This window comes from Psammomys obesus, unplaced genomic scaffold, assembly GCF_907164565.1.
Source record: "Psammomys obesus unplaced genomic scaffold, mPsaObe1.curated_primary_1811, whole genome shotgun sequence".
In the NCBI taxonomy this organism is placed as follows: domain Eukaryota; kingdom Metazoa; phylum Chordata; class Mammalia; order Rodentia; family Muridae; genus Psammomys; species Psammomys obesus.
This window is the reverse complement of record NW_026587215.1, coordinates 2,230,877-2,256,402: the sequence shown is the minus strand read 5'-3', so window position 1 is coordinate 2,256,402 and position 25,526 is coordinate 2,230,877. Positions and strand designations below refer to the sequence as shown.

At 54.4% G+C, this 25,526-nt stretch overlaps 1 protein-coding gene across 2 annotated transcripts; it reads right to left on the bottom strand.

The window, feature by feature from the left end:
* Positions 1-25,300, bottom strand: Syngr1 (synaptogyrin 1). 2 transcript variants are annotated; one of them, XM_055602917.1, is made up of 4 exons: positions 25,167-25,300; positions 8,714-8,951; positions 7,693-7,838; positions 1-3,574 (listed from the first exon to the last, which is right to left on the bottom strand). In XM_055602917.1, the coding sequence occupies exons 1-4, from the start codon at positions 25,263-25,265 to the stop codon at positions 3,353-3,355; spliced, it is 705 nt and encodes a 234-aa protein (XP_055458892.1). In that variant the 5' UTR covers positions 25,266-25,300; the 3' UTR covers positions 1-3,352. The 2 variants fall into 2 exon arrangements, with proteins under 2 accessions (XP_055458892.1, XP_055458893.1); XM_055602918.1 differs by lacking the exon at positions 1-3,574 and adding an exon at positions 5,987-6,305.
* Positions 25,301-25,526: the final 226 nt, after the last annotated feature.

Sequence of the window (25,526 nt, the reverse complement as noted above, 5' to 3'; positions counted from 1 at the left end):
TGGCGTGTTGGAGTCTTCACTTTATTACTATGTCACCAGAAGTCACCACCTTCACTTGGTTGACCACAGATGGATGGATGTCATAAAGGAGGGTGCCGAGGGGCCACTGGATCCACTCTGGAGAGGCTTAACCAGGTGGGGGAGGGTCTAGAGCAGGGCCCAAGTTGGGGGCCGCCCATCACCGCACTCGCAAGCACACACACACACACACACACACACACACACACGCACACACACGCACACACACGCGCTCTCACACATACACACAGATATATTGTGGAGCCTTATATTATACATCTTATATATAGAAAATATATATATTTATACTATACACAGGCAGTAACGCTGCGGGAGGGGCCGGGGCACCCAGACAAGAGCTGTGGGCACCAGGGGGCGGGAGTATAGGTCAGGGGTAGCACTGGGAGATGGCTAGCCCAGTCCCTCCTCCATAAACTCTGGGGACTCCTGCTCACACTCTTTAGAGATGAAAGGGCTTATGGATCAAAGGTTATTAGAGGCGCCCCAGGGGTGACAAGGGGGAGCTCTTGGTTACATGAGAAAAGCCTGGAACCCCAAGTCTTTGAAGATCAAGAATTGTTAGGGGCAGATGGAGCAGAGACTGGTGCCAGTCCCCTGAGAATGAGCCCCTTGGTTGCTACATCCCAGGTGGATCAGGTGCCACCCAGGCAAGATGGCCTGTGACTGCACAGGACAGGTCACCTCAGAAGGCAGAAGACGGGGCTCCCAGTCTCACTCTGTGCTTGACCTTCGATGAGATATCATTCTCCCAAAGACCCCTGCAGCTCTAAACTCGTGTGGAACCCAAGTTTCCTAGACCTTCTTTTGTGCTTGATGGGAAAAGGGAACCCCAATTCCATAGGACCCAGCTGTGGGGGACCCTCTCCAAGGAGAGTGTGGGAGGAAAGCAGAGGCAATGGAAAGGAGAAGCTAATCCGGGGTGCTCTGGCTGTGGGGGTGCGACCCCTCCTAAACCACTGAATCAGAAGCCTGGGTCGCACACAAATCCTCCTCAGGCCTCTCGCCACGCTGTCTGATATCACGACCATGATGGCGGCACGCACCTGGAGCGAGGGGAGAGGCTGAGGTCCCAGTGGCTCAGCTCCTCCTGGTCCTATACACTTCCCCAGCCTGAAGATGAGGAAGAGGATAGATGCCCAAGGCTGGGCAGAGTTTAACCAGCACCCTGCCCTCTGCCTGACACCACCAGCTGCCTGTTGCCATCCAGGGAGAAACAGATGGGCGGTCCTCGGGTCTCTAGTGCCCACCAGAAGGGAAGGCTCTGAGTCTGGAGTAGCAAAACCCAGGACTTTTCACAGCCTCTTGGTGACGCACAAACACGTCTGTAGCCACGGTCTCCCCTCCGGTCTGGTATCAGTTAAGTCACACATTGTCCAAGCTGTTCCTACTTGGGTCACCGGGGGAGGGGGGGAGGGGCACTGGGCTGTACACGGAGCCTCTTCCCAGGTGTGGAAAATGGAAGTTAGCAACAGCCAGCTGTCACTCAGCCACCTGGGTCACTCTCCCAACACTGTGGGCCCCAAGCAAACCTGGAGACCCCAGTTTGGATCCAATTTCCAATGCTAACTCTCTATGCTCCCAGTTCTGAGGACTGGGAAAGTTCTATTTCCCTTCCTAGTTTGCCTCAGCTTCCCCTTCTGATCAGGGGGTGGCAGTGCTCCTTCTAGGCCTCTGACACTCCTGCCCTTCCAACTGTCTTTCCCCAGGCCGGCACTCAAGCCATGTTTCCCACCGTATCGGGCCCTGTGCCTATGTGCGTTCCAGTCTCCTTGAGGACGGACACCCTGGGCGACGCCACACCAACGTGGGTACCGGAAGAGCAAACCTGCCTGGGAGCATCCTGTGGAGCATGGGATGAGGTGGTGGGGACACACCTGCCCTGCTTCCCAAGGAAGCAGCTGGTGTATCTTAGGATGGCACAGACAGCCTCCCTCTGGGTTCCCTGTCGCAGGAAGGGAAGCACCTAGTGTGGAAATGCCTCCTAGCTGTCCCCTTAGGCCCCACCCACTTTCCTTTCTGCCTTTGAGACAACCTGCTCTTCTCTTTCCTACGGTCCGAGGTCTCTCTGAGACCCCTCCGTAGTGTCTCACTGTGCGCCATCTGGTGGGTAGTGTAACCCGTGGCTGCTCAAACTGACCCTGTAATTCAAAGCTCCTGGCCTGGCCCCCCACTGCTCAGCCCTGAACCCTTGCTCACCCAGACAAGCAGAGAGAGGACAGTGTCCCAGGTGGTGACAAGGGCGCAGCCCCTCGCTGGGTGCTTGGAGCCAATGAACGCAGGCAGCAAGGCCAGCTCCACCGCTTGCTCGCTGGGACCTTGGGCCAGTCTCCACCACCTCCTGGCCTCCTGTCTACCCAGCCCTGAACGGAGGAGGCTCAGTGAGCCCTCCAAGAGGCAGGGATGGTCACCACTCCTTTGGGAAACTGCAAAGGGGGGGGGGTTCTGGCACACCCCGAAAGAGTTCCTTGTGGGACATGTTGAGTATGGAGCAAAACAAGGGGGACAAGGGCAGCTTGGGGGGGCCCTCTAGGAGAAGACTGAAACTGAGGAAAGGACCCGCATGGAGGAAAGCAACTGAGGCAGAAGAGGACCTTGGCTTGAGCCAAATCATGGTGTCTCATGGGACTCAGGTCTTAAAGCGCTGCCCCCACCCACCAGCCCACCCCAATTAGAGTAACACTGAGTGGTACAGCCTGGGTGTAGGGACAGGAAATGAGGAGAAGGCTGGCTGAGCTCTGGCTCATCTTGATGTGGCCTCAACATCGGCCCCTTGGCCGACCTTGGACAAGGTACCTTGACCTCTCATTTCCTCACCCGTAAGATGGGGATAGCTCCGGCAGTCCAAGGAGGACAGTTGTCTATCAAGGATTCCGGGAATGATGGCCCGCCTCCTCTGACTGACCTCACTCAACACGTGGCTGAGCTCCCTTGCAGCCAAACTTCCTGTCCACCTGTCCCACCTTTCCCCTATCTCTCTCTCTCCCTCCCCAGCTGAGCAAGGCCTGGTATACAGTAGGTGCTCAGTGAATGCCAAAGACACAATGAATGACCATAACCCCTGGGCCCCACCCTCTAGATCCCTGCTGGGCACACACTTGCACACACATGTGGACACACCCAGCCTGGCTCCCTGACACCCCCGCCCCAGCTGCACTGGGCCTCAGTGAAGTCACCCGGAGGCTGAGCAGGTACTAGGCAGGGTCACCTGGGAGGGAGCAGGGTGTTAGGGAAGGGAGCTAGGATGGAAGGGCAGCAGCAGGGTTAGGCGGTCACTGTCACCACCACCCGGGGGGGGGGGGGGGGGAGGAGATGCTCAGTAGCCCTGCGACTGGTAGCCCTGGGGCTCAGCATCGAAGGCGTTGGCTGGATGCTGGTAGGTGCCACCCATGCCAGCAGGATCCTGCCCAGCGCTGGGCTCAACGTAGGGCGCGTAAGGCATGCTGGAGTCCTGGCTGGGATCCATGTAGTCCTGGGAGAAGAGGGCCGAGTCGGCGCCAATCTGGTACCGCTGGAACGCCAGCACAGCCTGGCCCGCCTGGGATGGGGGCAGGTGGGGTCGAGGACAGGTCGGGGGTGGTGGTTAGGGGAGAGACAGACAAGAGTATTGGGTTAGTAGAGGTTAGTTGACAGACTGCAGAGGGTTACAGACGTTCCAAGCCCCAAGCCTGACTGAGGGGAAGGAATGTTCACACAGCCAGCCAGCCGGCCAGCCATAAAGAGCCTCAGAAATCACCTGCCCCAAGACCGCTCTGCTTTGGAGGGTTAAGATGGCCCAAAGACCCACAACCTGCTCCCCAACTGCATCCACAGGGGTGTTATGTGAACTGGGGGAGAAGGCTGCCTACAACGGAGAACTCTTCCCAACACCTAAGAGCCATCTTTCCGTTTCTGTTTGTAGCGGGGCACAGTCTCGAACTTAACTCCCGGCCAACGATACACAGCCATGTTCTTCCCACTCTCTGATCTAATGCCTGAAAAGCAGAAGTGATAGCTGGAGCTTTAGTTGCTAAAACACACTGGGGTGGAGGATGGGTAAGAGACGGGGACTGAAGATGCCTAGATCAATGACGACATCCAGAGCCACTATGCAGGCCTCACGCCACCTCTCCAGCCTTGGGAACTTGTTTTAAGTCATTACTATTTGGAATTGAAATCACTTGTCGCCGAAGCGAATTTCAGCTTCGATGCTTGGTCAGGCAGTTTGGGGACAGAACTAAACAGTAGAGCATGTTTCAGAACCGCAGGACCTCTCAGAACCGTGACTGCTGGAGCCATGCTGGGTCCTGTTTCTCTCAGCACACAGTCAGGGAAAAGTCTGGCTGCCGCCACATGCAGAGAGAGGACGAGGATGCTGACCGTGGAGAGCTAAAGGGCGCACCAAATCTGTAATTCGCAGAGAAAGTCTTCCCTAGACCTTTCTAGCCCCCACTCTTACGTCATGGCTGGGAAGATGAAGGCAGAGTGGAGAGGGATCCATGGCAAAGAGTGCTGAAATTCAGCCCTAACCATCGGCGTCCTGGCCTGGGAGGGCCTTGAGGAAGGGTCAGGGCTCTCTGGGGCTGTGGTTAGCGGGCAGGAGAGACTTAAAGACCAAGCTCTCCCTACTCCGCCCCCCCCAACTTCATGATGCCTGCACAGAGGCAGGAGGCTGGAGCAATGACTTCCACAGACTTCCCAGGGAGAGGCCTCCCACTAGAGCAACGGTCCTCAACCTATGGGTCATGACCCCTTTGGGGTTTGCCTATCAGAGATCCTGCTTATCAGATATTTACATTATGATTTATAACATTTGTAAAATGACAGTTATGAAGTAGCAACGAAATCACTTTATGGGCCTGGGCATGGTGGCACACTCCTTTGATCCCAGCACTTGGGAGGTAGAGGCAGGCCTGTCTACAAAGTGAGTCCAGGACAGCCAACACGAGAAACCCTGTCTCAAGCAAACAAAAACTTTTGTGGTTGGGGTCACCACAGCATAAGGAACTGTATTAAAGGGTCACAGCATTAGGCACATTGAGAAGCACTGCACTAGAAGCTCTGGAGACTGTGCCTGAGACTAGTTTAGTTCCTGTCCCTATGTCAATGCCCCCCATGGCCAGCCAGTACAAGAGGCCACGTATAGGAAAAGAGAAGGACATGGCCCAGCAGAGCCGTAGAGAGGAGGCTGAGGGACTGTGCCCAGCTCTCTGGGACCTGTACTCCACTTGGCACCTCATCGGGCAGCAGGCTGTCTGCACTGGCATCCCTCCAATGCCTGCAGCCTCACTCTGCACTCAGCTACAGGAAAGCAGCAGCGTGCCCTGCAGGGACTACAGGCATAGGTGGGTGCTGCCCGGGCTCTGGAGGCCCGAAGGAGGCACTGAGTATCTGGAGGCAAAAGTCTTTTGGCAGAACAAGTATTTACTCCAAGGACAAGAACAAGTATTTACTCCCCAAGGAGGGCTTATGGAGATGCACCTGACCCCAAGGCATGCATGCATGCATGAATGAATGAATGAATGAATGAATGAATGAATGAATGAAATTAATGAGTGAATGAACAAATGAACAACAGAACTGATATCTATTGAGCATCCTTGTGCCAAGCCCTGTGCTGGCCCTTGTTCAACCTACTCAGCTGCCTGAAGAAGTTGATCCATTATCAGTCAGGCTAGGAAAACTGAACGAGACTCAGAGGAGAGCAAGAATTTGCTCTTGGTCACACAGCACAGGAGAACTGAGCCAGGCCAGAGATCCTCTAGCACTCCAGGCCAGCCCTCTGAAGGCAGCCAGCCCAGGAAGACGATAATCTGTCCTTTTGCACTACAATGGACAGGTTATCAATGTCCATAGCTCAGCCCCTTCCATAAGGCACTTCACACCTTCTGACAGCCCACCCCACTTTGTGGAAGCTTGGCTATCGATCCCTCCCCAGCTAATAGGCTCCTGGGGCCAGGGACCTGTCTAATCCACACAGGCACAAAACAGCTGCTCAATAAACATTTACTGAAGGAACAAATGCAAAGAATAAACAAAGAAAGCAATACAGCATGAGAGAGGCAGTGGTGAGCCATAGCTCACTCCTCCAGCTAGCCTCATCCCGTCCTTCCTGCCCTAGTGGTCAGGCATCTCCAGTCCTGGGCCATTCCTGCAAATGGGCCCTGCTGGGGTGTAGAGTCCCTGTCCTTCGGAGGCTACGGTTGTGCCGAGGCAGGGAACAGTGTGTTGTACTCCTCCTGGAAGGTAAGCTCCTTGAATCTGCGTACGGCCAGGGCTGCAGTCAGGCTCTGCCGGAGAGAGCGGGGGTGAGGCCACTGAGGAGGCGGAAGGGCAGAGCTGCCTCAGGAAGGCCAGGTGCGGGCAGCAGCACCAGTCTGCCAGGTGTTGGCCCTCAGGCCAATCACTGTGTTCCTGTCGGCCCCAGCCATCTCAGCCAGAGGCAGGGATGGGGGACATCCTACTTTTAGGGTACCTTCCTCCCAAACGAGATCCCCCTGGGGTCATCTTGATCTTCCTGCCCAGTCCTGAAGAATATCAAGAGCTATACGGTGACCATGGCTCACCTCTGGGACCTGAACCTTAAAACCCTATCTCTCAATACGGGGGTATGCAGAGTGACCCAGAAGATGGCTGTTGGGGTCCTCAAAATAAAAGGGAAGTTGAGCCAGGCACAGTGGTGCACTTCTGTAATCCCAGTACTCTGGGATCTCTGTGAGTTCGAGGCCAGCCTGGTCTACGAAGTGAGTCCATGCCAGCCAAGGCTACACAGAGAAATCCTGTCTCAAAAGAAAAAGAAAGGAAGGGGAGGGGAGAGGAGGGGAGATAAGGGGAGGGGAGGGGAAGTCACTGAAAGAAGAGTGGGGGCAGGGAAAGCCCACTGTGTGCAGCTCAAGGGTTGAAGTACAGGGACCTCTGGCCAGAGCAGTGAGGGAAAAGAGGGAGCTGCTGAGACCCCAGCCTCTCCACAGGAGGGAGATTAGGAAAGGAGGAAACAGACATGAATAGACCCACGCAGAGGGGCTAGCCTTGCTATGGCATGTGGAGTCCTTGAGACCTTGGGCTAGCCCTGAAAAGAACAGCCTCTAGCATGTTGGACCTAGGTACACTCCATATGCAAGTGTTTCGTTTTGTTTTGTTTTTTCCTGTTTGTTTGAGACAGGGTTTCTCTGGTAGCCCTGGCTGCCCTGGAACTCAATCTGTAGCACAGGCTGGCCTTGAACTCAGAGATCCACCTGCCTCCAGAGTACTGGGATTAAACTCGTGGCCACCACCGCCCAGCCTAAAAGTAAAATTCCTTAAAAAGACACAAAATAAATAAGCCCACTGCTAAGGGACTGAGCCGAAGTTTCCTTGTTTGGAAAGCAGAGCCAATAGGAAGCTTTCCGCTGGAGTCGGGAGACCTCCCTGAAAACAGAGCAGCAAAGGCTTTGGCACATGCCCATGGAGGCTGAGGCAGGAGGCTCGTGAGTTCAAGGCCAGCCTGCGCTACACTGTGATGTCCACGCCCCACTCTCAGGAAAGCTGCTCCACAGCCAGGCAAGGGCTTGCCTTGCTCAGGGAGGCTGCAGGTGGTGCTGGAGCAAGTTTCCCTCCAGGAAGCAGGGTTCGCTCAGCCTATCTACTCCACAGGCCTTAGCTTGGGCTTGGCTGGGACTCTATGGGCACTGTACTCACCCAAGTGAAGATGGAGAAGAAAGAGAAGGCGATGGCAGCCCGGGCTGCGTCCGTCCCTTCGTTCAGAGGGTTGTCCTTGGGCTTGGAGACTTGCCACTGGTTGGCCAGGAAGCAGAACCCCACGAACCAGAAGAAGGCCCAGAAGGCTGGGGTGCCCAGGGTCGGATGTCAGTGACGTACACAGAGAAAGGGGGAGAAAACAGGGCACCAAGGAATAGAGTGTGATCCCATGCTCCCTGACCCACAAATGACGGGCAAGGGGGGTGAGCAGAGAGAAGGAGCCAGATTTGGAAGGACACAGAGTTGGGGTGGGGGAGACCACAAAGAGGGCAGGTCAAAGACAAGTGGACTCAAAGGGCCTGGAGTACAGGGCGGAAGGTGAAAAGGTGGGACGCGGCTAGGTTTGGAAGGCCAGCTGCTAATGCATGGAGCAGGATGCAGGGACCCTGCCCAGACTTCTAGAGAACTGGGGGAGGGGGCTGGGAAAGGACAATAGTGGCTGCCCAGGCTGGACCTCCACTTCCCCCTATGTGCAGCTTCCAGAGGCCCCCCTAAATGGAGCTTCCTCTGAAGCTGATGTGTGGGCTGGGTGAAGGGGACAAGGCCTTCTGTGTATCCGTCCGGAATGGAGGAAGCATGCACCAGCCTGCCCAAGACGAGCTGCTAGGAACTCCACGGAAAGGAGGGAGCATTCATCTAGCCCGAGTTCATTCGTTCTAGAAGGCCAAGGGGGCCTCAGGCCTGGAAGCAGGGGCCACGATCCTAATCATACTAAAAGTGCCCGCCAGGCTAATTCTGGGACTCCCAAGGGTGGGACACTGGCAAAGGGTGGCATTCCTGCCCAGGGTCAAGGGAAGAGGGGATTCCAGGCTCCCCAGGGAGGGGTGCAGAAGGACACCGAGACCAGAGCTGACTTAACCCGCTCCCCTTGTCAACCATGGCCCCTAGCCTGTCACTTCAGGGAAGGGTGGGGAGGAGAGCTCTCAGCACGTGGTTAAGGGGTACCCGGAGGCAGGCTCACCCGAGACGCCGATGTCGGACAGCACGGCCTTCTTGCGGTCCTTCACGCTGCTGATCTGCGGGAAGTACACATCCAGGGCCAGGTACAGCAGGCAGGTGAGGAAGGCCAGCACGCCCACGGTCACACCGTAGCCGCAGGCATTGGGGTTGCGGTTGTAGATGCAGAACTCCTCCTCCTCCTCCGGGTTGTTGAGGTAGCCCTCATTCACGATGGAGCCGAAGACCACAATGGAGAAAACCTGCAGGCGAAGGGGAACAGGCGTGAGCACAGGGAAGCTCCCCTCCCCTGTCAGCGGTAGCCTGGCTCACTGTGAACATAAGGCAGGAGGTATCACGCAGAAGGCCCAGACTGGGAGGGCCACTTACTTGAGGCCGCACAGCACAGGCAGCATCAACCATTTCCTAATACCATAGCACATGCAGCCTCTCCCACCACCTGACACCAAGGGTCCCAGGGCTGACTGGGACCCCAGAGTAGGGAACGTGGGTCCTCCTCAGTCATACACCTTCCACTCCCCTGTCCAGGTCAACTACCATTCCTGTCACCTGCCCGGCTCGGTACAGTGTGGCTCTCTGAAATGGCTAGGGCTATTCCAGGCTAGTCCAAGAGTTCTGGTCCTACCCGGTGTATCCCATGAGCCACTTCACTTACAGCCATAGCCAACCCTGTTCACTTCAGCTGGACGGACAGCTAGCTCAACCCATGTCTTGCTGGCACACCCTACAGTCACTGACCTGGTGATCTGCTTCTAACGGACAAAATGTGGTTTGAAAGTGTCTGGACTCAAAAAAATAAAATAAAAATAAAAAAAAAGCTGGGCGTGGCAGCCAGCACTCGGGGAGGCAGAGGCAGGCAGATCTCTGGGAATTCAAGAACAGCCTGGTCTAGAAAGCAAGTCCAAGACAGCCAAAGCTACACAGGGAAACCCTGTCTTGAAAAACAAACAAACAAAAAAAGCATACATACTCATGAGGGCCCACCGGCTCTGAGGAGCTACAGGTGGCCATGACTGCTGGAGGAAGGGCAGCCATCTTCCTCACAGTGTGGGACTGATGGACTGTGTCTGGCCAAGTATATAAACCCCTACCACGCTCATGCAAGCAACCTACGCAAAGACAGTGCTGGAGAGATGGCAAGCAGTTAAGAGTTTGCTCTTCTTCCAGAGGGCCTGGGTTCAGTTTCCAGCATCCATTTCCAGTGGCTCACAACCATCTGTAAGTCCAGCTTTTTTTTTGGGGGGGGGGTCTGATGCCCCCTTCTGGCCTCTGTGGGTACTGCACCCACATAGCATACATACACATATGCTATACATACAAATGCACACACACATAAATAAATAGAATAAGCAAAGATTCGAAGGTAAGAACTTGTTGGGAAGAGAGGGCTCAGGAGGAGGGAGATGAAGGAATACCTGGGGAAGATATGACCAATGTCTATTCTGTTAAGTGTGACGTGATGAAAGGATCATTTAAGGGCTAAGGGATTGTTTACTACTCTCTGGTCTCCTGTCCCATCTGCTCTCCTGGAAGCTGACTGCTGTGTCTGAAGCTGCACCACAGATACCCACATGACAAGGGGCGGAGAAAAGTCTCTGGCTGGCAGCCTGACGGGAGCTGAAGGCCTCCATCAGCAGCCCACTAGGGAACTTGAAAGTGATGTAGAGCCATCACACGAGACCACAGCCCTGGTTGACACTGTGCCTTGTGTCAGAGACTAGAAGTTTCCTGACCCCCACAAACCGAGGTAACACACGGCCGCTGTTTTAAGGCCGTCAGTTTGGGGGCAATTTATTCTGTGGCAGCGGCTAACTAATATGTCGGTACCATCAGCGTTTTGTAGGCGGGGCCGTTAAAGGTGCTGCTATGAATGAATGTGCCTGAAGTTGCACAACTGATAAGTGACGGGAATGGGGCCCAAACACAAGAGACCTGCCTCTCACCTTCATGCTTACTCCTTGGGCTGCTCTTCTCCCAGGAAAACCATGCGTGGACGGGGAAAGGCCGGATCTCGGAAAGACACTGAAGAAGGCTTAGCACCCAAGTGTGGCCTGAGGCGGGCTGGAGGCGGAAGCTGGAGGCATTGCTGCTGTCCATTCCCACCCGCCATTGCTTTGCATCTCTGTGCGTGCCTGCATGTGTGTGTGTAAAGGCTAGAAATCAATATCCAGAGGCTTCACCTTACCCTCCCCTCCCCCGAGACAGGGTTTCTCCGTGTGACAGCCCTGGCTCTCCTGGACTGTCTTTGTAGACCAGGCTGGCCTCGAACTCGTGTGCCACCACACCCAGCTTTCACCTTACTCATAGAGACAAGATCTCTCACTAAACTTGGAGCCCAGTGATTCAGCTAGATGGACTGGATATAGTGAGCCTCTGAGATCCTCCGTCTCTGCCCGCCCATCACTACTAGAACAGGCTCTCGACACTGTGCCCGGCTTTCAGATGAATACTAACGAGGGACGGAAGGCAGGTCCTCGTGCCTGCACAGCAAGAACTTACCAACTGAGTCATCTCCTCAGCTCCTACTTTCCGTTTATTTAAAAATATTTTTTAGCAGGGCACAGTGGCCCACACTTGTAATCCCAGCACTCAGGGAGGCAGAGGGAGGCAGATCGCTGTGAGTGTCAGGCCAGCCTGGTATACAAAGTGAGTCCAGACAGCCAAGGTAACACAGTGAAACCCTGTCTTAAAAAATTTTTTTTTTCTAAATTTTATGTGTAGGGATGTTTGTCTGTGCAGCACAGAGACCAGAAGAGGGCGTCAGATTCCCCCTGGGATTGAAGTCACCACACAGATGGTTGTGAGCCACCACATGGGTGCTGAGATTCGAACTGTTGGCTTCCAGAAGAGCATCCAGCGTTCTTAACTGATGAGCTATCTCCTCAGCCCCTTTTTTCATTTTTCTATAAAGAACTATCACCTCAGTATTAACCAGGCATGGTCCCTGCCACAGCTGACACCCAGGAGGAGGAGGAAGGAAGGGGTGAGGTGGACTAGGAGGGAACTCTGAGAACCATTCACACTGTTTTCTTGCCTTCTCGAATATCTACACCATCATATGACAGTGGTTCCATTCAGCTGCTGCCTCGTGACATCGCCTGGGGCCCCTGTGCACTGGGATGTTTGAATGCTTTAATGTGCACCTCCATGAAGAAGCTGCACTTCACAAGACACTGAAGGATGCGGAGCACTGCAAGATACAGAAGACAGGGAAAGCTGCACTCGGAGGATTTGTGCAAGTTTTTCCCGAGAAGAGAAAGAAGGAGCTTTGAGACGACCAGCTCAGGACACTAAAGGAAGATTATGGTCTTCTAGAAAAATTATCTTCTGGTGAGAGGGCTCAGTGGATAAAAGTGCTTGCAGCGCAAGCTCAGTGACCTGAGTTCGATTCCCGGGCCCCACATAAAGATGGAAGGAGAGAAACAACTCCGCAAAACTGACTTCCCCCTGGGCGCTGCGGCACACTCGTAAATACACACATATACACAGGGGATGTAGGTCATTGGTAGGTTAGGTGCTAGCTAGCCTGGCACTTAAAAAAACAAAAAACAATACCAAGCTCTCCACGTGGGGAGGTTTGCACACCAAGAGCCGGGCATGCCTCAGGAGTAAGAAAGAGGGCCTTTCAGTTTGCTTTCCTTCCCTGGAGGCTATGGGCAAGAAGAAACAATGGCAGAGGCCTCTCTTGAGCAACACTGCCCGAGAGCTGCGTGCTCAGATGCTTGCTTCCTGTGGCCGGAAAATATACCACTGCAGCAGGAGCTGACAAGAGCGGGCCCCACTTCTCAAAAGCAAGGAAAATGGGCTCCCCAAAGGCTGGAAAGAGGAGCTGGAGTGAGTTGGGGAGAGGGCGGAGAAGCAGGCAGGCGGAAATCTGGGCCTTGGGGAAACTGAAGAGGAACCATTAAGGCTGAGTGTCTAAAGGGAGCTGGGCAGAGTCCTTGGAGAGACCAGGAAAAAAATGCTGGAGACATGTGTCCCCAGGAGGGTGAGGAGCAAGATCAAAACACCCTCAGAAGGACAGGAACAGGGCGGCTTGTGGCCCCACAGCAGGCTCCGGCTTTGGTCAGGCACTCAGCACAGGCTGTAGGCTTCCTCGTGCCTGGAACCTTGCAGAAATGGGTATTGAGTACACTAGGACCTTCCTGTGGGGAATGACCCTGGGGGGGTACAAGTCTGTTCAGAGAATCCCTGCCTGCCTTGGGTCTAGCTAGCAACTTTAGCTGTGCAATTTCACCTCTCTGAACTCAAACTCAAGGGGAACAACAACAGCCCAGGGCTCCCGATGTACTTTGAGGGATGAAGGCCATACATGGCAAGCCTGTGGAGGCAGGGGAAAAATGACCCAAGTGAGTGTCACAGGTATTGGACTGATGTACAGCAAGGGGAGTGGATGCCCAGGGTGACAGGAGGCTCAGGTTGTGGAGAAGGTCAAGAGGATGCAAAGGGAAGGGAAGGGTCCTGAAGACAGGCCCTTGGAGATGGTCTGGGAAGGAGCCAGCTGTGCTCGGACCTGGGACACACATAATCCAGGCAGAGAAAAGGAGGCAGAGAGACTGGATGGACCAAGGAGATGATGCAGGAGTGGGAGGGAGGGTAAGAGCTGCAGCAGTCATTAGTGATGGGTGGGACACAGGCCTGATGGACTGTGTCTTTGGGTGCAATGAGCACAGGATTCTGAAGGAGCTGGGTGACAAGGCCAGGCTCTGAATCACAGCACCCTTCTCACTGGTCCTGCTCCCTCCAACATAGCCCCAGGTCCCTTTTGGGGTTCCTCTCTGCCATATGGATACATCCTTAGTTTCTAGGTACAGAGGCCAACTGGGCACCAGCCCCATTCATTTCTGGGGGCTCTGCTCCCCCTCAGCAATGTGCTTCCTCCCTTCCTCTCCCTGCCCTAGGCTCCTTCCTAGGTCTTCTTCCTTGGAGACATCCTAGCACAGGTCACACCCCACACGTGACATTGGTCTCTGTGACAGGTGCAGGGAGAGGTCACAGACTTCATGGGTACACAGATTTCAGGGTACACTGCACAGGGTGGGGCCTGGGAGGCCTCTTCCTGGAGCTGACTGTTTAAGTCATTCAACAGCAACTCCTGAGCAACCTGTATGTGCACCTACACCAAAACGACGAGGCAGGCAAGGTCCCTTCTCACGCTGAAGGAGACAGGTACGTACGTGAAATGTACCACAAAGAAGCATTAAGCAGCACAGAAGGAGACAGAGTGTGTTGGGCAGGTGGACCTCTGACGAAGTGACCACTGAGCCAGGCTGCAGCAAAGTCCCTGAATCAATCAGGTATCTCGAAAATGATGGCCCCGGGAAGAGCCGTAAGTACAAAGGCCCTAGGGTACAAATAAGTTCACTGTGTTAAGAGGGAGGCCAGGGAAGCTGAGGGTGACTCACAGCCAGAGGAAGACATCTGAGAATTAAGGTCACCGAGGTAGGCAAAGGCTGGGCTCTTGACCTATGGGGTCAGGGTGGGTCCAGGAGCCAAGGGCAGACTCAGAAGCAGCTGAGCAACTGACCTGATCTAACCTGAGTTTGCAAAGAAGTAGCTGGACAGCTCTGAGAGGGACTGCAGGGAGCTCCTGTGGTGTCCGGGCTGGAAAGAGCCAGGAGCAAACTGCGAGAGCGAGGACTGCAGTGGAATGCAGCCTGCAGGATCTGCCCAGATCCCACACAGCGAAAGAAAAGAACACCGAACTGGACAGTGATTGCGGGGTGCGCGCCTGAAAACACCATACACCCTGCAGGCCCACGGGCCTACAGATGGACAAACTTGTCTCCAAGGACCTACAACCAGTGTCTACAGGTCTCCGGAACCCCCTACAGGACTCCTCACGTGTAGCAATGCTCTAGTTTCTCCTCCGAGGGGGAAGCCCCAGAGCAGGGGACAGAGTCTCAAGTGTCTGCTGCTCTGCCTCTCGCAGACATGGGGAGAGGAAGGGTCTACAGTGCGCGCTGAAGTGTACGCTGACTGACACACTCATTCCACTGCGGACTGACTAGGTCTCCCAGGCTGAGGTGGAGCCAGCACTGCCATGCCAGGCTCCCTCAATCCAAAGCGGATGCCCTGTGCCAGGCAGCCTCCCTGGGTAGCTCATTAAGGCCAGATCTGCAGAGACTGCAGAGAACCCACAGAGAGGCGTAAGCAGACACCGGAGAACCGGAAACTAAACCAGAAGGAAACTGTATATGGATCTAGTGGCAGCCAGGACACTGGGGAAAATACATTGCGGTTTTAACTATGCTGTGGGGTAGGGAGAAAGGTCCTCACAGGCAGAACCAGGGACCAGAAACAGCAGGGGACCCAGACAGCAGGACAAGACAAGGGGGCCACCTGACAGCAGCAGGCTCAGAAGGAACCCCCTTCTCCCAAATGGCTGGTAAAAATGGTGAGGAGGGGCTCAGCTGGGAAAGGCATGCTTGTTGCCAAAGCTCGAGTTTAATCCCTGGATCCTGGTGGAAGGACAGAACTGAAAGCTGTCCTCTGATCTCCACGCGTGTGATGTGGCAGGCACCCCTGAATAAATACAATAAGAAGCTAGGAAGAAAAAACCCGGGTAAACAGCAGGCCTCTGCCATGTTTCCACCCGTCCTGTGGGTGACTCCATCTTGTGAATCCATCCAGCCTGTCTTTAGAAACAGATCCCAGATGGTGCCTGATGTAGACCCGTGGCCAACTCTGCAGCAAGCCAGAAGGACGATCAGATCAGAGGAGAATTTAAGGATGCTGGCCTGCTAAATACAGAGGTACAGAGAACCAGTCACCCCAGAAGTCCTGAGCCTCTGTGACCCCTGTGTCCTGGTCAGCCACTGGGGGGTTAGGGATGGAGGTAGGCAGGGTGCTGTGAAATTCTGCACATGCTGTTCCTTTCCTTCCTTTTTCCATCTAACAGGAGCGAGACAACGCCTTCTCACTTTTAGAGACACTCTTAGGATGTGGCGACCCCGACGACCTTCTGGGTACTTCCTTCTTGGTGGCTCTCCCTCCCTCTTCCCATAGGTTGGGATGTTTAGTGTTTGCCCCCCACGAGACTCTGTGCCACCTGCAGCCCCAGAGGGCCAGACAGAAATTACCTTACAGACTGACCACTAATAGTCACGGAGACACGCATCCCAACAAAGTAGCGGTTACCCAGTAGGGAGGCTGAGGTTCAGCAGGAGGCAGGGGCATGACCTCTGCCCCTTCAGAGCACTCCAGGGCAGATCCAGAGCCAGCACCCTGTTTGCAGCTGCTTCCAGAAGGGGAAGATTCCAGACCCCAGTTCCAGGACACCACGACAGCCCTGTGCAACCTACCCCTCCCCTAAGGGACCAAATGGCCAGCAGGGAGGACAGAGCCAGGAGGCCTGTGCCTGCTCCAACTGAGGGCTCTGAGATCAGCTCCCTTCCCCGACCCCATCCTCCAGCCGGCACAGGACAGCCGCAGCAACTCCAGAAGCTCTAGGCATTAACGGTGGGTTTTTTTTTTTTTTCCTTTCCTCTTTTTTAAATAAAACTTTCCTTATGTTTAGATCTATTTTTATTTGTGTGTGTGCCTGTGTGAGTGAGTGCCGTGTGTGTAGGTGCCCAAGGAGGCCTGAAGAGAACTTTGGATCCCATGGAACAGGAGTTCCAGGCAGTTGTAGTGAGCCACCTATAATGATTGCTGGGAAATGAACTTGGTTGGATCCTCCAGAAAGGCAGCAACTACTCTTATCCATTGACATATTTACACACAGACACAGACACAGACACAGACACACACACACACACACACACACACTTTATTTTTTCTTTTTGAGACAAGCTCTTAGCTAGTCTGGTATTTGCTTATGTAGCCCAGGCTGGCATTGAACTCACAACAGTCCCCCTGACTCAACCTCCTGGATATCAGACTACAGGCATGTGCCACCACACTGGTCCGGAAAGGTCTTTAGATAAATGTCACGTTTACCCAGATAAACTATCGTCAGCACCCTGTAAGGCCACACCCCTGCCCTGCAAGCTCCCAACCCCACACTTTCCTCTGGCCCTGCACAGACAATGATTCCTAAGCCAGGTGGCTGGGAGGAGCCTGGTCCCCACCCTTTGGCTCAGGCAGCTAGGCAGCCTGCCCCCCACCTCACTGCCTTCTCTAATCAAGCCCCAGACAGCAGCTAGCCAGGTATCACTCACCTCAAATACCCTGTTCATCTCCCAGCACATCTCTGAGTCAAGCAAGGGTCTTACCCTTAGCTTCTTCCCCCAAGACTCCCATCAACCACTCACCCACACAGAGGGTCTTAGGCCTCACCTCCAACCAATCTGGCCACCTAGCCTGTTACTTCAGCTTCCCCACAGAACTCTGTAACGCTTCGTGTTACCACCCTGGGTCCAGGCCACCTCCACAGCTCTTCAGCCAATGACACAACAGGCTCTCTTTAACCCTAAGTCAAGGCATGTTAGCCAGTCCCTACTAAACAGACACTCATTTACCTAGGAGGTGAAGTCACCCTTCCCGCTGGGGCCCTTACCCTCTTCCTCTGGCTCCTTACCAAGCTTACCCTCTGAAGCAATGAAATCTCAAAGCCTATGCCCTTGGCTGTCCCCTGGCCTGGGATACCTAACTTTCCCCAGATTGTCCCAAGAAGGCCGGCTCCTCTGAGTCTGAGCCGCCCCAGGCAGCCCTCCAGACAGGACTCTCGGATCCAGGGCAGCTTCCAATCAGTGTCCTTGATAACGTGCTTATATAAGTTGTTCCCTATAGCTCAATTGTTGGGCTCAGTCTCCCTGCACCCAGCAGGAAGTAGGCCTGGAGGGGAACAGGAGCCAGTCTGACAGTCACAAGCAGTACAGAATTCAAGGAGAGAACGTCTCAGTAACCCTGGCTGGAGGTACTGTGCACACCACTGCAAGCAAAGCGCTTATTCTCCCAACCTACGGTGAGCTGAACCTGGCTTCCGGCCAGCCTCTGAGCGGATGCAGCCCCCTCCCTAACCCCGGTCCTGCCTCCTGTGCCCGGGACAGGCAACCATGCTGAGATGAGTCAGGCTGCCAAGGGCTCTACTACAGACAGGTCCAAGGCCCACAAGATCATGTGAGGGAAGCAGAGAAGCCAGCGCAGGGACGCGTGACAGCTCCCAGCAGCAGCTCATCTGCCTGGAGAGCCTGGGCCTCTTCTCCCTGTAGCCTTGGATATGGCCCTTGGGGATTAGTTGGTAATCTTCACATAGGCTGTTCTCATGTGGTCCTGGCATTTGGGGAGGGGGAGGGTGCTGGCTGGCTGGGCACAGGAACCAGGTTTCATTGGGTGCTGAGATGTTAGCAAACTTCTTCCTCCTGAGGCTATGAAAACACAAAACATGGGGACCCCAAGCCTCACCAGGAAGGGGAAGACTGAGACCCAGAGGGCTGCCTTGATTGGCTAACACCCCTCAATCAGCACCACCTCTGCCCCCTTTGGAAGGAAGGAGGAAGTGAGGTGCAGTTAGCACCTGGAGAAGTGTCCTCTGTCACATCAGAGCCTATCATAGCTGGACATAAGCACCCAGCCCACCCAGAGAGGTGAATCCATTTCAGAGATGGAACAACAGAGGCTCTGGAGTCCCTCAGCCAATGAGGACAGAGTCTACCACTCTCAGCTGCTGGCTCTCACCTTATCAGATGATGCACCCCAGCCTGACACCGCCGTTTCTCCTAGCCCTGGCTCCCCTCTGGAGATGCTCAAAATGGAAGAGGTTGCAGCTTTGCCAAGTCTCAGCCATCGGCCCGGTGTACAAGGGCAGTGGGGAGTATGGGAGTAAGCTGGGGGACCCAGGGAGGCTTCACAGGGGAGATGACAGCTGCGGTAAAATAAAGGGGCAGAGGAGGACAAGTCCCACCTCACACACCCAAAGTCCTCCCAAGAAGCACCCGGCACTGGGGGTCTGACAGATTCCCTGTCCCCAAGGCTTACATAGCGCCACTCAGATCTGCTATGCCTCTCAGCCTATGCCATCAGCTCCTTCTTCCTGGTTGCTTCTCATCCTGCTAACTCTCGTGTCACCTCCCTTTCTTCAAGCCAGGGTACACATCTCCTCCTGGTTCTCCACCATATATTAACTGGATTCTGGGCCATCTTTCCCTCATTTGTGTGGGATCCCCCATTGCCCGGAGCAGGTATCCAAAACACCCTCAGAGTACAGGTTAAATGCGAGGACACGGAGTCCACACCCTATGCATCTGGAGTCAGTGGAAGGGCATCCAGGGACAATATCCAGAAGCCTGAGCCACCAAACAGGGAGCTGGCCCAGGAAGGGCAGTGTAGGGGACTGGATGGATTTAACCTAGCTGTGGAGGTGGCTGACCAGGGACACACAACTACTGAGGGGCCAAAGTGTCTGGGGATGAGGGTCATGGGGAGGGCCTGTGGCTCAGATGTCCAAGTCTGAGATCATGGGACTCAGGGGAGAGGACACACAAGGGGGCCAAGGACAACTGGACACGAGATGCACATGGTTTAGGGTTGGCTAGTGGCTGTGTCAGATAAGAATGAGACAATGGAGGAAGGGGGCTGAGGTGTGGAAACAATCAGACAGACGAGAAGTAGGCACAGCGACCAACACTGAAGCACTGCAGACCAGGGAAGGTGTGTGAGGCCAGGGGAATCACCCTGGAACTGGACAGCCAGAAGGGAAGAGAAGTCTCAGGGTGGCTGTGCAGTTGAAGCTGGAGGAGGGCCTAAAACTTGCTTGAATAGACAGGAGGACCCTGTGCCGGCCCACCTCAGGCCTGACAAAGAGAAGGTGGGAAGAAGACAGCCCTCACTGAGCAGCTTGAGGGTCCAAGGATTAGGACAGACCAGGTTACAGTGCAATTTACACAAGGTCACAGATTGGGACTTCAGGAAGGATGGAGGGGCTGAAGACCCAGTGTGCAGGCCGTGTCCACTTGCTCTGTGACTGCAGGTTAGTTGAGAAATCGGGCTGGTTGGGTTTCCTTCATGGTCCCAGCCTCTGCAGACAGCCTGGGACTGTACCAGCCAAAACACCTCTTCCCCCCCCCCCCAAGTCACTTCCCCTGCTCCTGCCTCCTCAACAGAGAAGAGAGCCAAACTCCATGCCTGGAAAAGAAAGCTCCCCCAGAACCCAGGAAGTATGACCACCCTGCCAAGCTCCAGCAACATTCTGCTCTTCTCACGTGTGTGTGCCAACGAGCCTCCTCCCCTCCACCCCCGGCCCCCTGCAGTGTTTGTGTGTGTACATACATGTGGAGGCCAGAGGTCAGCACAGGGTGTCCTCCGCTACTGCTCTCCACCTTATTTGTGAGGCAGGGTCTCTCAGTGACCCTGCAAGTCATTGATTTGGCTGGCAGAGCTCCAGGGACCTGCCTGTATCTGCCCACACCCAGTGCTGGGATACAGACACAAGCTACTACATCTGGTTCTCTCAAGGGTGCTAGGAATCCAAACCCAGATCTTTCAGCTTGTACAGGAAGCACCTCACTGACTAAGCCTTTTGGCATTGCTGCTGCTGCTGCTGCTTCTTCTTTTGGTTTTTCAAGACAGGGTTTCTCTGTGTGTACCTTTGGCTGTCCTAGAACTCACTCTGTAGACCAGGCTGGCCTCAAACTCATAGAGATCCGCCGGCCTCTGCCTCCCAAGTGCTGGGATGAGCAGTGTGCGCAACCACGCCCAGCTTTTGCATTGCTTCTTTAAAAATGGGCATACCTTGGGGCTGGAGAGATGGCCCAGTGGTTGAGCACCATTTGCTCTGGCAGAGGACCCAAGTTCAGTTCCCAGCACCCACATGCTGGGAACCAGGCTCACAAGCAGGCATAACTCCAGTTTCAGAGGATCCGATGTCTTCTCCTACCTCCACAGACACCAGGCATAAAGTGGTGTGTAAACGTACATACAGGCAAAAACATTCATACTATAAAATAAAATAAATAACATCTACGCCAATGTCCTCCTACGTAACAAATGGGGAAACTGAGGCTCACAGAACATCTTGCTCCGGCCACACAGCCAATCAGGTCTAAAGGAGACTGCCACAGGCTTGCCCTGTGCCCTGCTTACTCTCCCTTCAGGAAGCAGGTTTTTCAGGTCTGGCTTCCAAGCCTGGCTTCTCCAACTACCTTGTTATCTGCCTGTCCCCTCCTCCCTCCGCTTCTGGCTTCTTCCCTCTGCCTTCCTGGCCTTTGTTCTTTTTCCCCCAGGCTCAGCTTTGCTCCTCTAGGTCATGGGGGTAAGGACTCACTCACCTATCCCAGCACCTGGGATAAAAATGGACTGTACATCTATCATCCTCGTACTTGGGAGACAAGAAAATCGGAAGTTCAAGGACATCCTGGGGTTTATACATCATGACCCTATCTCAAACTAAAGTTAAAAACTGGGCTAGAAGCCGAGCGTAGCGGCACACACCTGTAATCCCAGCACTTGGGAGGCAGAAGCAAGCAGATCTCTTCGAGTTCAAGGCCAGCCTGGTCTACAAAGTGAGTCCAGGACAGCCAAGGCTACACAGAGAAACCTTGTCTTGAAAAGCCAGAGAGAGAAAAAATAAGAAATGGGGCTGGAAAGATGGCTCAGTGGTAAGTAGTGGTAAGTGGCTCACTCTTTGCTCTTCCAGAGAACCTGAGTTCAGTTCCCATCACGCACATAAGACGGCCTGTAACTCCAACCGCAGGATATTGGATGCCATCTTCTGGTCTCTGTGAGCTCGTACACTCACATGGCATGCACACACAAACACACATACACATACATAAATAGAAATTAATCTTTAAAAAAAGCAGCCAAGGTGTGCCTTTAATCCCAGCACACAGGAAACAAAGGCAAGCGGATCCATGGAGCAAGTTCCAGGTTAGCCCCCAGGGTTGCGCAGAGAAATCCTGTCTCAAGAACAACAACAATAACCAAAAAGTGCAAGGTGCTGGAGAGACGGCTCTACAGTTAAGAGCAAGTGCTGTTCTTCCAGAGGGCCTGTATTCAGTTCCCAGCACCCTAGTTAGGAGGTTCACAATGCCCCAAATTCCAGCTCCAGGTTTCAGATGGTCTCTTTTGTTCTCCCCAGTCCCCTGCACAAATGTTCACACATACACATAAAAAAATTAAATGAGCCAGGCAGTCAGTAGTGGCACATGCCCTTAATCCCCACCTGAGAGGCAGAGGCAGGTGGATCTCTGTGAGCTGGAGGCCAGCCTGGTCTACAGAGTGAGTCCAGGACAGTCAGGGCTCTTTTACACAAAAAAACCCTAACCAAAAAAAAATAATAAAATAAAATATATTTTTTTTAAATCTAAGTTAAAATTTTAAAACATTTAAAAGGGGGCTGAGGATGTGAGGTAGCTCAGTTGGTGGAGGGTTTGCCTGGCATACATAAAGCCCTGAGTTCCACCACCATTGCTAATGAAATCAGCTGTGGTGCCACAACCTCTAATCCTAGCACCAGAGGGAGGTGCAGTCAGGAGAATCGGTTCAAGGTCATCCTCAGCTAGATATCAAGTTTGAGGCCAGCATGGGCTATATAAGACTCTGTCTTTTTAAAAAAGAATTGGGGATGGGGGGAGAATAATTAAAAAACAGATGGAGGCGACAGCTTGCAGTTGCCCTGGACAAAGTCCCACCTCAGACTTGCCCAGCCCCGGGGGGAAGAAGCGACAGGGAAGAGTCAAGAAACCAGTGGGTTCTGAGAAGCCCTGCTTCTGTGTCATTGAAGCCAAGAGGCTTCAGGGACTCAAGATTCACAAGGTCCAGATTGCGCGAGGCCCCACAGCTTTTATGGTAAGGATCTGAAGGCCATCTCCGGAAAAACAACAGAGAAAAAAAAAAAAGAGATCATCCTCTACCAGTTCTACAGACCCATAAGTCTGTGTGCACATGGCGCTGGGGCACGTCTTTGTGGGGTCCTATATCAGTGGTCTCAGCCTGTATGGGACTGAGGGGATTGGAAATCTGGGGCTAGCAACGCTAAAGCCAGGGATATCTAAGCAAACACGAACAAATCAGTCACCTTGGACTCACAGCTCGGGCTCCCTAGCTCTGTGGGAAAGTCTGGGATTGCCAGACCCCACAGTAGATGGGAAACCGTGAAGGCTGAGAGAAGGGATGGGTCCCCACTCCAGAATGTGTTAGGATGTCTCTATATCCCACTCTATATCCCAAAGAGGGAACAGAGGCAACAGGGCACAACATGAAATTTACCACCTAAAAAAACCATTTCTCTTTTTCCACTTCCTCAGACACACACACCCAGAGCTGAGGTTGAAGACCACGGCCTTACACTTGCTAGGCAAGCAGTCTACCCCTAACCATACCCCAAGTCCCATTTTCACCCTTTCTAAGTGTGTACCTCAATGATATTTTGTATCCCATGTTGCTGTCCAATAATCAGCAGGTATTACTTTAATGATCAGGTGGAGGGGCAAAAATATTTATCTTCTTTTTAGACAGTCTCATGTTGCCCAGGCTTCTGCCTCTACCTTCTGAATACAGAGATTACAGGCATGGGCCACTGCTCAAAGGACCCCCTGCCCTTTTTATCAAGTTACTTATTTATCTATTTATTTATTGATTGATTGATTGATTGCTTTTTTGAGATAGGGTTTCTCTGTGTATCTCCAGCTGTCCTGGCACTCACTCTGTAGACCAGGCTGGCCTCAAACTCAGAGATCCACCTGCCTCTGCCTCTGGAGTGCTCGGATCAAAGACCCGCACCACCACCGCCCAGAATCAAAGCTTCTTCTCTAGATTTTAACAACATTTTTCTCCAGCCTATGGTACATGCTGTTGCTAAAAGGATAAAGCACCTGGCATCTGGGTGTGTGAGCTGAGCTGGGAGGTCATAAAGGGCTTTGGGCTGCAGTTGGACCAGATCACCTTTTACATCCTTTCCAATATGGAAATTACTGGCTTTGCCACCTCCCTTGGAGCAGAAGCCCATCCTCTGGTGACAGAAAGAGCCGTTCCCAAGCTCAGTGTGTGGGTGCTAGACCTAGTTAATTTTTCCCCCTCCTGCATGGCATGTCCTCCTTTTACCCGGACGTCCATCCCACTAGAACCAATATGACATCACCTCCACGAAGCACTTCAATTCCACAGCAGGGAGACCCCTGTCCTGGCTCCCTCCCCAGTGGGACTGTGGGCTCCCTGAGCATCGGTGCTGAGCCTGAGTCATGCTGCCCTATCTCCGGGCCTGACAGACTCAAAAAAGCTTTGCTAAATGAAGCCATCACCGGTAGAAATGACCCAAGCACAAGAAAACACCCACGCCCCAACACAACACTTGCCACAACTCCACCTCCCAGCCAGGGACTCCAGAGGGGTCAGAGGAAGCAGCCCACAGTCAACCCATCCGACCAGGCATGTGTCCCCAGGGTTCCTTCTCTACCTAGGGCTTCTGCAAGCTGAGGAGTGCCAAAATGCATAAATTCGGTGTCACAAACCCTCACAGATATATCTGGGCTGCATGGCCATAAAGAGTAACAGAAACAAGGCTCCCTGTAAGGAGGACATTTAAACATTTCCTAAGACCAGAATAAATCTCAAGCCATTCCACCCATCAGATCCTGATATGGCCCTGAAACCCAGGAAAGAAGGGCACCTCAGCAAGCCCAGGTCACAGCTGACTTCAATCACAGCTACCAAGGGTCCCTGACCTGTGTCACCAACGCTGGTTCTTCCAGTCTTAGCACACTAGGAATGGGCCCCATGGGGTGCAAAGCCCCTTGAGCCTCCCCTTCAAGCTGTTTCTGCCCCACCCTCCCAGGTTTGAGCTGCGCCCCACCCAGCACTGGGGGTCCGGCATCGACGAGGTGGGCTGAAAACAGAGAAGGCTGCTCTCCACTGCGTGGAAGGGAGCCTTCTCCAGGCAACACCTAGCAGCCACTCAGGTGTACGCTGGGGATGGGAGTGCTGCGGATTCATAAAATGTCAGCGCCCAAGGGGGCCTCAAGAAGGCTCCTCCCACCCCTATAAATCGAGAAACTGAGGCATGACGGTGAGGTGACGTTCCCCACCCTGCTCAGAACTGAATCCCTCGTTTCCCTGATCTTGGGTGGTTCCCGGCCCAAGGTCACGCGGCGAAGCAGATGCGGGTCTCGAAGGAACCCAAGTATCCAGGCTCCAGACTCAGGGCTCCGCAGCGTGCGGGGTGAGAGAGAGAGAAAAAAAACAAAACCTAGCTCCCGGTTCAGGGCCCGACCTCGCGCGGCAGGTGCAGCGGTGCGCTCTAGCCGCCCTAGCTAGAAGATCCACGCCCTGATCCGCGCCCCCATAATCGGCCTTAGACTCGGGCTCCGTCCCCACGGACGCGCGCGAACCAAGCCGCTAGCTGCAGAGCAGCGACAGCAGCCTGGAGGTCACGGCGACGGGGCTGAGGAACTCGGTGGCAGGGGCCGGGAAAGCGGCGAACGGCCGGGATCCACTGCGTCGGCAGGGCCGCCCCGGCCAGGTGAGGTCGCGCCAGTCCCCGGCGACCCGCGCCCCAGCCCGCCTGGCTGGCTCCTTACCCAAGACACGACGCGCAGGATGGTGTGCGGCTGCCGCACCAGGGTGTAGGGGTCGAAGGCGCCCCCGGCTTTGCCCGCTCCGTACGCACCCCCTTCCATCGTGGCTGCACCGCGCGGCGCCCCCCGCTCGGCGCGCGCCGCCGGCCCGTGCGCGTGCGCGGCGCCCCCGCCCCCTCCCCTGTGCGCGGCTGGCGTGGCCGGGGGCCCCCCGCCAGGGGGCGCTCGCACACGGCAGGCGCGGCTCTCGGAAGCGCGCTCCCGGGGAGCTCGTGCTACGCGGGGGTCCCCGGGACCCGCGCGCTCCTCGCCAGCCCGGTGACCTCTTTGCAAAGTAGCGCGTGGTCGGGGTGTGGACAGACA

Bases quoted from the DNA above. Each gene is read 5' to 3' on its own strand.
- Syngr1 (XM_055602917.1), bottom strand. From the start codon at position 25,265: ATGGAAGGGGGTGCGTACGGAGCGGGCAAAGCCGGGGGCGCCTTCGAC. The intron at 7,839-8,713 runs GTGAGCCTGCCT...TGGGCACCCCAG, and splicing joins GTCCGACATCGGCGTCTCGG to CCTTCTGGGCCTTCTTCTGG. The intron at 3,575-7,692 runs GTGAGTACAGTG...CCCCCATCCCAG, and splicing joins TCTTCTCCATCTTCACTTGG to GCGGGCCAGGCTGTGCTGGC.